At 34.1% G+C, this 15,608-nt stretch overlaps 1 protein-coding gene across 2 annotated transcripts in view; it reads right to left on the reverse strand.

The window, feature by feature from the left end:
- Positions 1-613: 613 nt before the first annotated feature.
- LOC148833049 (A-type potassium channel modulatory protein DPP6-like) overlaps positions 614-15,608 on the reverse strand; it is a 223,082-nt gene continuing 208,087 nt past the window's right edge. For both annotated transcript variants that reach the window (XM_088918245.1, XM_088918246.1), the window contains exons 19-26: positions 15,485-15,554; positions 13,319-13,513; positions 12,776-12,830; positions 8,067-8,163; positions 6,879-6,937; positions 6,707-6,779; positions 5,223-5,296; positions 614-2,623 (exon numbers count right to left, since the gene is read on the reverse strand). In XM_088918245.1, the coding sequence (XP_088774371.1) occupies positions 2,474-2,623; positions 5,223-5,296; positions 6,707-6,779; positions 6,879-6,937; positions 8,067-8,163; positions 12,776-12,830; positions 13,319-13,513; positions 15,485-15,554 (773 nt within the window). In that variant the 3' untranslated portion in view covers positions 614-2,473. The remainder of the gene's footprint in view (positions 2,624-5,222; positions 5,297-6,706; positions 6,780-6,878; positions 6,938-8,066; positions 8,164-12,775; positions 12,831-13,318; positions 13,514-15,484; positions 15,555-15,608) is intronic.

Genomic DNA, 15,608 nt, shown 5'->3' on the forward strand with positions numbered 1-15,608 from the left:
TTTATTTTTTTTCTTCATTGGTCATGGTTTGGTTATTCTTCTAGAATCACAACTGACAAATGTGATCTCTGTGCAGCTGCAGAAGTACCAGGAAGCTAAATTTATTTCATTCACAAGAAAATCGTGTCCATACTCACATCTGTAACAGTAACTTGAGTGTTTAAGCTTTACACGTGTTGCAATGAATGACTGAGCACAATATGATCATCCCTTGTGAACATTTGTGTGAACTTAATTTAGGTAGAGGTACAGCACAGTGGGATTTCAGAATACTGCAGTGCAAGACAGAATACTGTTGTGTTACAGTAAATCCTTTACGTTTACACTGACCTGTCAGATTACATTAAAAGAGTACAGGTTTAAAGAGGGTTTATATTTCTGCTTCTTTAAACAGATGTATATAATTATAAAAATCCACAACAAAAACTATGGACTCATTGGTTCCAGTTGTGTAAAATATACTTAAAGAACAATCATTTATACTGAAGCATGTAGCACAATTTCTAATAATCCATATAGCCAAATATGTACAACACTAAGAAACAGATACAAAACATTTTCTCACATACTGTATATCCTATTCCAGTTCAAGACATGGAATACATTATTCAGGTTTAATGATGTTAAAATAAGTTTTATTCTGAAAACATAAACCTTCATGCCACATCCTCATTTTTCTTCTACAAATTTAGTAGACAAACTGGAGTGTATCGGCACAAAATCTCTTTCAGTTCTTCCCGCTAATTTGAGATGTTTCAAGCCATCAATATTATCATAGAAACACATCTCCCTGTTAAGCAATAGAGTGGAAGTGTGCATCCCACTGGCATTTTAAGAGTAGGCCTACATTACCATAAGTTTCTCAAAAAAGAAACATCAAACAAAATGAAAAAGAACATTATTAAATAGATCTTTCAAAATGCTTTATGTACAATTAACACTAATATATTAAGAGACTAAAATGATATAGAATAACATCTGTACACCAACTGACAAGACAGAGAGTTTACTCACAATATTAAATGAAATGCAAGTTTGCAAGGAACATTCAAGCCGTCAAAAATAATATGGTATAATTCTACATTTAAATTGAACTATTTAAAAAAAAATAGCTTTAAGTTGCAAATGGTTGCCAACATGCACTTCAAACGCAACACAATTTCACAAAGAAAAAAAACACCTTAACAAGACTTGTGCCTTAAGAACTCTCAAGTAGTGAAAGTTACTGACAACAGCTAAAAGGATTTTTATTAATTCCTATTTTTATGGCAAACAGTATGGCCTAATACATTTTTTGAAAACTGACATTTTGTAATATACAACTGTGATGATACATATTTTGAAATGTTAGTACAGTGCTAATAAATGGCACTGCATGCACACAAATGTGGCATGTCTAGACACTATATACTGTACTTCCGAGGTAACATTGAAAAAACGACTTTGTGGTTATGGCTAGCTTTGAAGATTCTGAGTAGTTTTTTGCAGGATTTCCAATTGACAGGAACCGGTTTGTCAGGTACTATCCTGGGAAGGACCTTTTTGCTCCCAAATTAAGGCACAGTGCCTAAAACTAGTTTCTAGGCTTCTATTTTAATAGCACTGTAAGACATTGTAAGCATAAAGACAATAAAATTACAACAATTCAGCTTTGAGAAATGATCAATGTACAGTATGTGATTAGAAACCATTCTGAAAATAACAGGTTATGTATTCCTTGCTTTGTTAAGAGTCTAATTTTTTGTCAGACATGGATCTTGGACCATTTGAACCATAACTCAACTCAAAGCTACTAAACTGTAATACCTAGTTGAGGCTACAAGGATTTCAAGATTAGGACAAACATGAACACTGGAAAAACATTGTTTCAATACCCCGATGATTCATCTGGTGTGCTACTTTACATGAAAACAGTGGACACAAGCACTATGAGGTGTAAAGGTCTTCATGATTCAAAAACAGTACCTTTGATTACATAAAGAAGCCCCCACCACACAAAGCAATGTATTTTTCATCTACTATTTCACTGGAGAAAGTCCAGACATGAGACTGAAAATCTTGTGCTATAAAATCTTTTTCCTATGTTGTCTCTCCTAAGCCAATATCGACAGTTCTTTGCATCTGAAGATGACTTCTGTGGACAGAACCAACAACTGCCTTTTGCAGCCATCTTCCTTCTGCAGGTACAGTCCTCCTGAAGCGCTTACTTTACCGAAGACAGAAATGTGATGCCACGTATGCATATATTTATATGCCTATTTCAAACAAAAGTCAATGGTTTTGTAATGCCATGCTTGAGTATTCTCCCTGTTGGGATAAAAGAAGGTTGGGACAAGTGAAGCAAAGGGCTGGCTGCCGATTTGCAGTCTTAGATACATGCTTACAGAACTTTGTTCAAGAAGAAAACGATGTTAAAAAAAACAGTTGCATATTGTCTTCAATAAGCTGGCTTGTGCTTGGCCCACAAGTTAGGTTAACCTTCTTCTTCATTGTCATCTTCAATTGTTTCTTCGAAAATTTTATCAGGAAGTCTGAAACACTCTTCAAAAAAGTTCACGATCGATTGGTACAGGTGCTGCTTTATCCCATTGCTATGAATGTAATGTCCTTCATCTGGATAGATCTGAAAGGGGAAGAAAGGTTTGATACCGATGAGAGAATGAACACGTACTGGGTACAGGATTTGCTTTTCATTCCTTGCCTGTGAATCTGATGACTCAAAACAAATATCGAAAGAGCTTCATCAGAGGTATGCTTAAATGAATGTACTAATAAATGTGAAAGGTTCTGCTTGCATTAAGAACATGCTTAGATTATTCCTTCTGGAGTTGTACATGAGGTTTTTTTTTAGAAAATGCCAAAGAGCTTGCAATAAATGCAAATCTGTATTCAAACTGCTTTAAAATATTCCCTGCCAAAAAGTTAATTCAATAATAAGAATTGAAGACGTCTGCAGGTTTTAGTCTAGTGACAAAAGCTGCTTAATATAATATGCTATATAATATAATATAAACAAAACACCGTATTAACCTTTGTCAAACATTAATTTATTTTCTGAACGTAGATTTTTACAAACTACTGTGTTCTAGTGTTAGAATGAGACAATAATTAATTATAAACTTGTAATTAAGAACCTGCAATTTTTTGGATAACACGAATTTTGCCATGTTACAATATATCTAAAAATTGTTGCAGTATTAAACCATTTCCCCTTAAATGCAGGGAGAAATCTGCTTTAAATACAATAGGGCATTATTAATATTTCCATCATGCAACACACATCATTATTAAAAACCCAAGTCAGAAGGAGATCTTAGACCAAAAATATATTTTTGTGAAAAGGTAACAGAAAGATTTGTGGACATCCTTTTCTATAGTACCTGTAGTTTCAAGGTGAAAGCATACTGTAGATGCCATTATAGTTTTAAAAACGCATTGTTCAAAGTTTGTATTTGTCCTATATTGTTGAGAATATTAGAGAAATATAAAATGAGAACATTATATGTTTGCAAGTTTACTGTGCAAGAGAGAAACAGAACAGTGATTGAAGCAGTACTGTATCCTGAAGCCCTCCAATTGACACAAAGCTAAAACACCCTTTAGTTTTTCCTTAGCAAACCCCATGTTTCTCATCTTAAGTAGTGTAAGTCATGTGGAGTAGGACAAGGAGGAGGGAAGGGAAACAAAAGGCTTGATATTCAACTTTCAAATCAGGAACAGAACATAGTGCACTTAACTCCCTTCTCCCTATCTCCCTTCATTTTGCTAAGGAGGCATACACTATGCCAGCTATTCATTTGCTGATGAGGATTATTACAGTAATTAAAACGAAAAACATCAAGCAATTAGGAAATCTAAGGAGTTTCTAAGATAAATCTTCAACATATACACTTAAATGGAGGATTAAATATGCCCTATGTTTCTAACAAAATAATCCAATTAAAAGAAAAAAGACATTCTAAGCAGTTTAATCTCTTAAATGCAAGCCACGTGACTTCTTTAAATGCTTTGTTCTTATAAAATTTCAAATTTAAACCTGTCAGACTTTAATCGAGCGTAGTTCCAAATCATCTTTAGTTTTTTTTTTTCCTTCAGATAGAAAGTGTTCTGTCAGTTCACTATTATCTGTGCCAGTAATGCTGTAGAGTTGTAACAGAGGAAATTGTTTTTAGTTGCTGTATCAAAAAACCATGAAATACAGTATATTAAGTCAACCCATTCATACACAGTATTTATGAAAAACACATGGGATTTGTGACTTTTAACTGTTTCTGAAATGTATTTAAAATGACTATAGGAAAATCTAAATTCCACTATTAATTAGAGCATAAGAACAGTTATGAACAAGGCAAGGACTACCTGATAGTTACTGTGGGAGTAAATTGATCCCAGGGGCAAACCCAATTGTTTTATGAAATAAGCTAGGAGATTGGCTTAAACAACAAGGGTAGTTTGTTCCATACTCCCACAGCCCTTTGGGTAAAGGTATGTCCCCTATTGTTGGATTTAAATATACAGTACTTCTGTGCCTAATTGCACTGTTTACTTTGAAGAAACCTGCTGTGTTGACTTTGTCAAAATATGATTTTAATATATGAGTGAGAGATCTGTACTCTATACTTTTTTTGCATTTTACAAAGCTAACATTTTCTCATTTATGCTTCATCAGGAAATAAAAAAATTGTGTTCATTGAGTCAGTTACCTACAGTATAAGAATTTACAGCAGTGTAATGGTGTCAGATCAAACATGTGTAAGCAGGACAATAATATTCTTTTTTGTAATACTAATGTGGCCTCTTTTTGAAGTCTCAGTATTATATAATAGGAATTTTTTTTGCATTACTAAGCAACAGAATAAAATAGCAAAACTGAAACTTGAATGAGATCAGAAAGTACTGCAGTCTAACATAGGCTTAAATGTGCATTGATTTTACACATTTTAACAGTACCTTTTCAGACGGTAACTAAGATGCTATACATAGAAACTTTAAGAAATATGAAAATAATTTGCTGAAAAACTTTGCTGACAGTAAAGGCTGCACTTTAAACAGAAACATTTGCAGAAAACTACAATGGGAAAGAACAGAACATGAAATAAAGGGAAAGGGAACAATTCAATTGAAGACATGAAATGTAGTCATGAGAATTGACCTTATTGACACAATCAGCTGTTTCTCACAAAAAAAAACACTGTTATACAAAGACATAAAAGACTGTTTACCTGAAGTGTGTAATTTGCCTTTACATTGAGGAGCTGAGTAATGAACTCTGCTGTATGCTGGAAATGGACTTTTTCTGGGGGAAAAAAAAGAATTTCGCAATTAACTCAGAGTAATAAACTAATTTTAATCAGTTCCATTTGAGCTTTTAAAACATTGCAAGGTTTGAATAACTGATTTTTTTTAATTTGGAGCATGATATTCTTTGTTTTCAGTTGCACCCATTTTATAATAACTTAATCAGCACTATTTTATTGTGCAGGACTTCATTATACAGCTTCTGTTGGCGTGCCTTTCCCTGGTATGTTTTGTAAGATTCTAAAAAAAGACTTTTTTAAAGGGTGAATAATGACACAAAGAAAAGGTGTTTTGCTTATTTTAATAATGATCACCAATGGACCTTATGAGACAAAATATGCTATAAATATTACTCTTATAAATAAGCTATTGGAAGTGAAAGCTGGACAAAATGAAGTGCTTCCTTTCTTTTCTCAACAAACACAACAAAGCTCTTAAAATAGAAAAAAAATGAAACACCTTTTCTATTTATTTCTTTGCTTTTAATTGCCTTATTTTCCACAATATGAGGGCAACAAATTATGCTCATCCCAGAGATTTTCAACAACCTTCTCATAACCCTTAGAGTGGTTTGGAGCTGCTTTTTTATCTTAAATTGATGCTCAATATATCTGATCATTTAACTTTTTTTCTCAATAAAAGTTTTTTTAAATCAATTTTTAATTACTGCAAAGAATACAATAAACCAAAATTATTGTATGGAATTAAAATAATGAAATGTATAATTATTTTGTCAGTATTATTTTTTATTTTGCAGGTTTTCCACGCTTTGTAATGGTTTCTTTGAGAATAGTTTCTACAAATTGCCCTCATTTCCACAGACTTTTCTCTGTGTAAGCAAAACTGAGTATCTTGTTCTGTATGTGCAGAATACATGACTTATTGATCTGCATTACTTATTTTATTTGGTATGGCTTTGTAAAACGGAAATACTGTATATAACTAACAGAATTGAAAAAGAAAGTTTAAAATATGGGCATGTAAAGAAAAAATAAAATTCAACATATTTTATTTCTCTGTAGCATCCAGTTTTAATGTGTTGCTGCTATTAAGCAACTATATCAGTTTATACATGGTTTAAAGCTTAATTTGTATAATTGCTTTAAGTAAGGGGTAAATTTAAAGCCCTGTCCCATCTCATATTAATCCAGGAGTCATTCTAGCAGAAGATTTACTACAATTTCCATGTTACAGAAGGTCTCAGAGTCCCAGCACTAGTGTTTTCAGTTTGCCTTATTACTGCTATAAATCACTTTTTGAACTGCCACTCACTCAGTACATCACATACCGAGCAGTGCTGTGACTTTCAATACAGTATACTGTAATTATTTGTACCTAAGGCATATTTTAAAATGATCAACAAAGGATCATCAGTCTTTTTATTTTTATTAAAATGCTTTTAACTTACCATCAGCTGTTGGATGAATAATCAGAAACTTCTTGTTTGTTAATTGTGTTGCACGCGGTCCTAATTTTGCCATCTGCAAATAAATGATTTTTTTTTTTAAAAAAAGTGGTAAAGTACATCATGGTACTGTATATAAATACAACATGCCTGAAATTACAAATGAAGAAAGTACCTCATATGCCATAGATTCACGCTCAGGCATTCCCAAATATCTTTCTGAAAATGCAGAGGCTGGAACAAAACAGCAGGAACAGTTAGGATATAAATTTGCTTGGTATTTGTTCAAATATTGTTTTTGGGGAGACTTCTATAGGCTTCACAGTTAACATAATTGTAAACTGATCATATATCTGACCATGATTTTTTCTCTCCAAATCATTGTGGTGTGTGCTTAATTTAATTGCTACCTAAATTGTGGCATTCTGTGCGCATTTACACAGGCTTAAAGTCAATAACAATGAACACATAAGAATGATAAGTCATCTGAGCAACACAGAATCAACAGTCAATTTATAAAAAAAGAGGGATTATGAAAAAAGATGAACAAGATATATAATAACCTTTAATACTTTCGCCAGCTGTTACAGTAAACCCCAGCACTGGATCATGTTTGTGCAGTTTTACATTGCAGCATTTGAAATAATGTTTTGGAATATCCCAAGATGTACTTTATGCACTTTTGTGTAAGAAACTAAACATAAATATTAGGAAAACAGGAATTTGTATAATACACCTGATCTTTACATTTAAATGTTCACATTCAGAATATTGTAAGCTTTAATGCACAAACCCATTGTTGATATCGATGAAAGCATGGAATGAAGCACATGTTCTTAATCTACTTTATCCAATTTATTGTCAGCGTATTTTTGTGGTAACCCGATTTTGCCTTTCTGCATACCGTGAAGAACGGATTTTTGAACTGTTAAATTTTTTCAAAACATTTTCAGCTTGATGTGACTGGTAGAAGCATTGTGGCACAGTTCCTTAAAGTGTAGAAATAAATTTGAAAGAATATTTTGACAGTGTTGCAGTGAGAGATCATTTCCCAATGACTCAGCGTGTTCTTCAAAGAGAACTGAGAATCCAGGGACAAACTACTGACACTTTACAGCACATACAGTGATTTTCAATTTTGCCCTTTTTTATGCTGTAATAGACAGATGCTGATTCCCTTCCTTAATGTCACTTACGCAGATACAATCGCCCGCTGCTGGCAGGAAAGTAATTAAGAGGAGACCCACAACTCTTGTCTCCTGTCACTGCTTTCTATGCTTCACCTATTGCTCTTCTTACAATTCATCCCTTCAAGGCCTCATGGTTTCTCTCAGTGCTGATAAGAATCTAGTATTGTCCTCACCATATAGTCTGAAGTCAGTAATGGGGGAAAGAACTGCTCCACATTTTAAAGATTCATCAGTGCTCAAAAGACGGCTGGTCAAATAACCTCCGTATACCTATAGAAAAAAAAACATTAGGAACAAAACATTACCGTGGAACCACAGTATCAGATTGGTTAAAATTGTACATCTATTAACAATTGGGACACTCCGATCTCTTATAATTCCACAAGTTTAGGTATGCTGCCTTGTATTTTTCGTTTTCCTCGAAAACGAATTCCTAAAAAAAGATTTTTTCCACTTTACTCTTTGTCAACAGTAAAAACTTCCAGTGCAGTATGGAAAGGTTTATTTTGGTTCGCCTTTATGGTCCAAGGAAAGTGCTGCAGAAAGCAAAGCTAGAGGATTAAAATATGATTTACTGGTGGGGCCAAATTTTCTTTGCAAGACATCCACCGTCACGAAGTACTGAGAGTCAAGGAATGTTCAACCGTGGTTGTAAGGTGAAACAAGAAAACAAGCAAAGAATAGAGTACCTGCATAAGATTTCAATTAGAGAAATACATGCTGACAGAACAACATCGATAAAAGCCAGAGTTAAGAATTTCCATCAACTCAGCAGAGTGTGAGAGTATTCTGCAAAGAAGGCTCTGGGAATGAGTGTTTTTTTAAGAAGAAAATAAGTAGTGGATAGTGAAAATGTACCTTCGGTAAGAAACTACAAAACACCCACTAGCAGTGATAACACACTGCTTACTATTGCTATCAGCTGTGGTGAATATATACATTTGAAATATCATATCACCCACAATCCATAATTTGTTTCAAAAAGCCTGGGTCATGAACAAAGTGGAGGCAAAATCAAACTGGAAAAATGCCAAAGGGATCATTGCATGCTTTATTCGTACTTTGGTCTGCCACCAGTTGCTAGAATGCTTCTGTATGTTTTGCCTCCCCTTAGTGCAGTTCCTTTGTGATGTAACCCTTATTGTTTGTTGTGCTGCCACCTGAGCCAAAGGCCAGGTGATGTCCAATTCCATTTTGGCTCCATTACTCAGCTGGTCTATGATCCAGGCTATGTGAGATCAATATTAATGCCGTTGTTATTATATTGGACAAGGGATTTTGAGAATGCACATTCATAGCAAAGCACATTGATAAGAGTTGTTGTGGGTGTTTTTGTCTAGAAAATCAAAGAGGTTGTAAAGAGTTAAAGAAATCATTTCCTTAGCTCTTCAAGAATGTTATTTTTTTCTACTATCTATGATTCTGGTGGATTCCACTCCAGTTTTCTAAAGAATGAAAGCAGTATTGCAGGGTTTTCCATTTTTCTATTCGGTGAGGTACAAGCTTGCTCACAGTTTGATTCTTTTTGTGCATTGCTGATTTAGAATAAGCATTTTGACCTTAAAAGCTATGAATCATTATATATAATTTATTCAACCAATTCATATATTATTATTATTATTGGATTACATCTTTGTGTGGGTTTCAATTTACGACCCAAACCTCTCAAATTGCACTCTCATTATATGTTCTAAAATTCACCTCTGGAACATTTTTTTTTTCTATTCACTATAATCAGCTAAAAAGCTGTTAAGCATTTAAAGAGTAAGGTCTTCATAACATTGAAAGACACAGCACTGTAATCATGACTGTTGTACATAAGTTCTTATGAAACGGTATGATTGTATTTTGTTTGAATGCACTGTTGTAAAACTCTCAGGGAAAAAGTGGGTTACTGATGGGAAAAAAATAATAACAGCCAATGTCTTCTGATGCACTTCTTTGGAGGACATTAAGTGGATGAAACATTGTTTTAACATAACCTATTAAGCATGTTCAGCATGAAACAATTTCTGGCTGTTGTAGTGGGGCTGTGGCATTGGTAAATGAAATATGCATTTATAAAATCCCAATTAATAACTAAACTTGAATGTTAAACAGTATATTGAAGAATTAATAATGGTAAGTAATATTGCATGAAAATTTATCAACATCTTATAGGGTAGGAACTGCTTGTATGAATGTGGACCATGACTCATGTGCAGTATAATGTTTGTAGACAGGACCTAAACTGATTGATTGATTGATCAGCATGTTAATGCTGTGAAAGGAGACAAGAGCATCTATCATTCAGACAGGTGCCTGTGGGTAACATCACAGAACAAACATGTTGCCTAGAAAGCCTTTCAGTTCATATGACGTCTCTCAAGTCTTGCTTTATTAAAAGAGGTGGTGAGTAGAAGAAGACAGTCCCACAGCTCATCTTTAACAAACTTGTTCACATTCTGTATACTGTATGTACTGTATCACTAACTGCAGCTCTAAATATGATTTTGGACGCCTGTCCTAAAAACCAGTTCATCAATATTAGTGACAGTGATTGTGTACTTTCAGATGTGCAAATCTGTTTCTATTGGACTTTTAACAGTTAAGTTCTTGCAAAGAAAGGAAAAGCAAAAAAAAACAACATACATTTGCCTACCTTGAATAAGAACATTAGTCATCACCAGTCCCGGAGGATTTAGGAACAAAGAAAAACAGAGAGAAGTTTTTAGAGCCACATTTTGATTTTGTTTGTGTTATGCACTGTTTTGCTCTTACTTGATCATTTTGAAAATGTTCATCTGCCAGGTTCTGCCAAACATGGTTCCCTAAATAGCTGAAAACTAGAATTTGAACATTAATCTTCCATTACAAACTTTATCAAAAGCCTTTGGAAAATCTAAATACACCATATCATTTGCTCGGTGTGTGTCCATTGCTGTTGCTTGCTCAAAGGACTTGATCAACATTCTTGCTTGGACAAGAGACTTATTTGTCAATAATGACTTGGGTCAGTTTTGCAACATTCTTCAATTAAAATATTATTATATTCAAGAGAAATAAATATTTTACAAATAAATTTGCAAATCAGTTAAGGTGTGCACAATATACAGTAATATAATTATTCACCTGTATTTACTTTGCTTAGTGTTCACAGTCATCAATCTTTCAGCTGCTTTCATTCCATAGAAAGTGCTGAATACAGGCTGAAAACTGCTTAGGCACATCACTAGATCTACAATGTATGCGTTCCAGAAAGCATTTAAATTTATAGCACTTTGAACTACAATGTCAATTCTTTCTGTTAAGCCTTCTTAAACTGTTTGGTGATGCCACCAGTAAATAGAACAAATGGAATATTTAGATTAAAATTATTTTAAAAATTATATAAGGATGGAAACACATTTAGTGTTTTCCAGAATTCCTTATTTTTCTGTAAAGCATGTACTATACAGTACATACTATATAGTGCCATTTAAATCAGTAGTCTCTGATGCTGAGAGAGCTCTATTGCCCTTATCCTTCCTCTGTGAATTCTTCCTTCATAGTAACTAATTCAATATCCTGTAGTCAGGTCCCAGTGGTCTTCAGCTAAGTGACGAGCAGAGAGCTTCCGTATGAATGAATTCTAATCTCAAAACATAATTGCTCCACTATGAAACCCTATCATTCATTCTCAAAACATATTTTCTAATTTAAGTCTTGTGCGGCATTGGAGAGAATAAGTAGTCTTTCTTTTTATTTTATTTCTAGGTTAAGTAAAACTATGTCCATTTATTAATCAATTCAACTGTTAATCTATTTTTTCCTCACCTGATTTAATGGATATTTATACAAATATTACTGTAGTGCAAGCAAGCAACAGATGTACAAGAAATTGATCCATCTGATCAGAGCTGCAATCTGTTTTTTTTTTCTGGGAAAAAACACAGCAGCATTCAAGGATGTTTTGCTCTTGAAGCATTTCCCGTAATTGATATTAAATCTGCTTAAACTTTGAGGGCTGAATGTTTTTAAAACCACAGGGGCATTGTTGGAAGACACTGGGTAATGAGAAGCAAGACACTACAATACTGCAGCCTAGAGGAGATATTTTTATGAGATGGAGTTAGGAGAACTGTGCGAAACACGACAATGTCTGAAGGCATTTGGTTACTTTTCAACACTAACACTAACTCAAACATTAAAACACAAAACAAAATGTTTTTTTAAATGGTAGAATTAACAATAGATGTGTTTATCACATGAAAGGATGCAACCTATTTACCTTAATAATAAGGAAAATGGGGCATGGCACTTTCATATACTACAGTAAAAGACATACTCTAATAAAGTATTAAATTGAACTGCAGTGTTGCTTTTTAAAAGAAATATACAGTACCTTTGCTGAAAGTGTGTACCACAGACAGAAGTTAAGGCAGGTGCTTATACTTTATGCTACAGCTATTCAACAATGTGTCATTTATTCCCAAGAGCATAATGCATTTGTAGCTATCTTTCCAACAGTACTGTTCCAGTTCTGATTTCCAGTTCTTATTTTTAGAATTGCTCTGTTGTGTAATTTGGTTTGGTACGTCTTGCAGTCAATAAGAGGGAGCAGGATTGATAACAGTACACAATGAAATTGTGAGCAGGTGGTACAGTAGTTATGATAATGTTTTTGATTTTAAAAATTAAATAATAAATTTAAGCAATAAAATTGTATATAACTTATTAAATTTGTACTTTTGTGTTTATCACCATAACTGTTGACCTGTGGCACAGCCCAAGATAACGCAAATCCTTTTAATAAAATTGTCCTGTTTCAATGAAAACTGCTCAACAGCACTCAAATACAAGAAAAAAAAGATGTTATATTTCAGGCAACAGATTAAATGGCACAAAAAAATGAAAGCATTACCTTTCCAAAAGCACCAATACGGGTTTTATCAACATAAGGTTCTTTTGATAATATTCTGAAATTAAAGAACAAGATAAAATGAACATAATAAGCCTCTTTTCTTTAAACAGATACAAATGGTTAAGTAACAGAACCTTTCCTTTCATAAATACCATACATCAGAAAATATCTGCTTACGGAAACAAATATTACTAGTTGTATCAAATAATTGACATCACAGATGATTTTTAACACGGCGCTGACGATCAGGAAAGAGTTTGTGATGGTTATGATGTCTTTGTTTCTTGTCTAAAGTCTACTGCCAGGAAAAGTCCTATCAAATCTGGACCGGAGATTTTGAGATTCAAGTGGTGAATCTTCTGAATTTCTCTGTAGTCAATGACATTTAAATTATCCAGTGGCAGATGTATTTCCTACATCACTGGCCTCTTGCAGAAAGGAATACTGAGTGAATACCGTTGAAACTTTTCAACACCCTCCCTTCTTTAGTCTCCCCCGAAGACTAAGGATCATGTTCCTTGCTGATATTTCCAGATTACATACCTCAGAGCTTCCAGCTGATCCGTCTGCTCATAAACTCCCAGTTTCTTCTTAACTTTGTGAAGCAGTTTTGTGCCTTGGAATCCACTGCCACGTCCGTCAAACCGTATGACAATGGTACTGAAACTGCTGACCAGAACAGTGGCCCAGTCCACCTGATACCTCTCTGACACTGTCTGGGCACCTGGGGTTCCATCACTGAAACAACAATTCAGTTCCATGTTACTAAATGTGCACTGGTTTCATCAAAAGCACCCTGATCGCTAAGATGTGTGGTAGGTGTGTCAAAAAGAAGAGTTTTTGGTGTTATTACACCAGAGGGCACTATATGAGCTTAATGGGAGCACCACTGTGTCTCTGAAAGCTTAAATGCATCCTTTGCAAGCCAGCGATGATGTCCGTGCCCTCTGGCTTATCTGTCATTGTCCACTGGAACATACTGTATTTGAAGTGGTCCTATTTGCAGCAGTTTCATGACACAGCTGTTTGAACAGAGAAGCTACTGTACAGCTCTGTGCTGTGTTGTCAGATACGTGTATACAGTATATCTTTATTTTACTTTCCCCTTAATGGCCACTTTTTGGGTTGAAATAACCGATGACGTAATGATAGAAAAGGGCAAACTGAAACATTATGAGCTGTGAGTCCATAACAGGAGAAGATTTCATTTTCAGCTCTCTATACAGTACCTGCTAGCATGTGCAGAATGCACTGCCATGGGGCTGATTAATGTCACAGATGTGCACAGGCATTACATGATTCAGATATTTAAGTTAACAGACATTTCTTTTCTCAAAAAAAATAAATAAAAGTGAATCATTTAACCGAAGTGCCAACGAGCTTAGATAATTCAGTCAAAGTTTTAAAAAAAGGAAACCTGAAGCTGCCTAAAACCTTTACAAGTTTGGTTATTTTCACGATGATATTATCTGAAATGCTGAACTTTAAACCAACAATGCACCTAAACAAAAAATAATATCAATCATGTCAACTAATATTCTGATAAACAACTGTCTCTGCTGTATTGAATTTTGTGTCCTTGTTTTCTCTGAAGTCATAAAATAAATAAATTTGACTGGTCTCCCTCAGCGATATACTGTACAGCTGATGAAAGATAAGGTTAGCTTCCTTTTAAAACACACAAATTGGCGACAGAAATCAGTATATGCATTAAATGTTTGTCCTGCCTGAAAATGTAATTTAGGTTTATAGAACTCAGTCTTTACAGTGAAGCAGTATGGCAAGTGATTAATACTAAGTAACACTAAGCAGTGATTTATTTTTAATTAAGGAAGTTTATCACACACTTTCACAGGCATAACATAAGAAACAACAACAGAAAAACAACAACAAAACACTGAGTCATGAACGGCAATAATTCTAACCGTGTTAAAAAAGGTCAGTTCTCAGTAGGAAGCTAATGGATGAGGAACACATCACTGCCTCTACGACTCTGCTGCACTCTGTGACCAGAGCTGTAATTTTTCATTCTGTCCCTGCAGCATGCAGTTAAGTAACCTGTTATTCATTTCGTTTTCAGATATTCTGTTATCAAATCCCTCTAAGAAAATGCTTCACAAGTTTCCTATTAAATCACTTGAAGTATGAAATCATTATCTCATTTTTCACATTCTGTGTATGAATACATTTATTTTGTTGTAGTAAGCATCGGAGGCCAAAGCTGTTTTGCTTTGTTTATGCAGCAGAATTGATTTCTTTGGTGAAATATTTAAACATATGTAGACATTCAGCCTTATTCAGTCTTTTTTGTAAAGAAATACGCAGTTGAGAGTTTTGTTATACAAATATCTCTTACTGTAGTGATTGTGTATCCCTCCAAATTAATACCAGTAGCCAGAAAACTGATTGCTAACCTCATGTAACTTTTCTCAAATCCGATTACAAGGGATTAGAAGTAATACCTTCACAACAGTGTGGCAAAAATAAATGATTTTTCTCCATTATTAAATTTAAAATACTAAGACATGTCAGAGCAAAGATAACAATGTGATTCCCAGTCCTGGAAGTATTTACACTAACAGCAATGCATTGGGAATTATAACGCATTTTAAAACATTTGACTAGATCCCTTTTAAGGTCCTTAGTTCTGTGTCGCAGTATTTTTGTTCAATTTAAGTGCATAAGATGCAACAAATATTTGACACTCACACTAGCAGAAGAAGGGGGTAATGTGATGTTTCCAGAAAGCCCGCAGGTTTCATGATCTGCATTGTCAATGCTATAAATAGTAAAAAAATAAACAGAAAAAAACAGAGAAAAGGTCATACTGTGC

Source organism: Atractosteus spatula, chromosome 6, assembly GCF_055471065.1.
Source record: "Atractosteus spatula isolate fAtrSpa1 chromosome 6, fAtrSpa1.hap1, whole genome shotgun sequence".
Classification (NCBI taxonomy): domain Eukaryota; kingdom Metazoa; phylum Chordata; class Actinopteri; order Semionotiformes; family Lepisosteidae; genus Atractosteus; species Atractosteus spatula.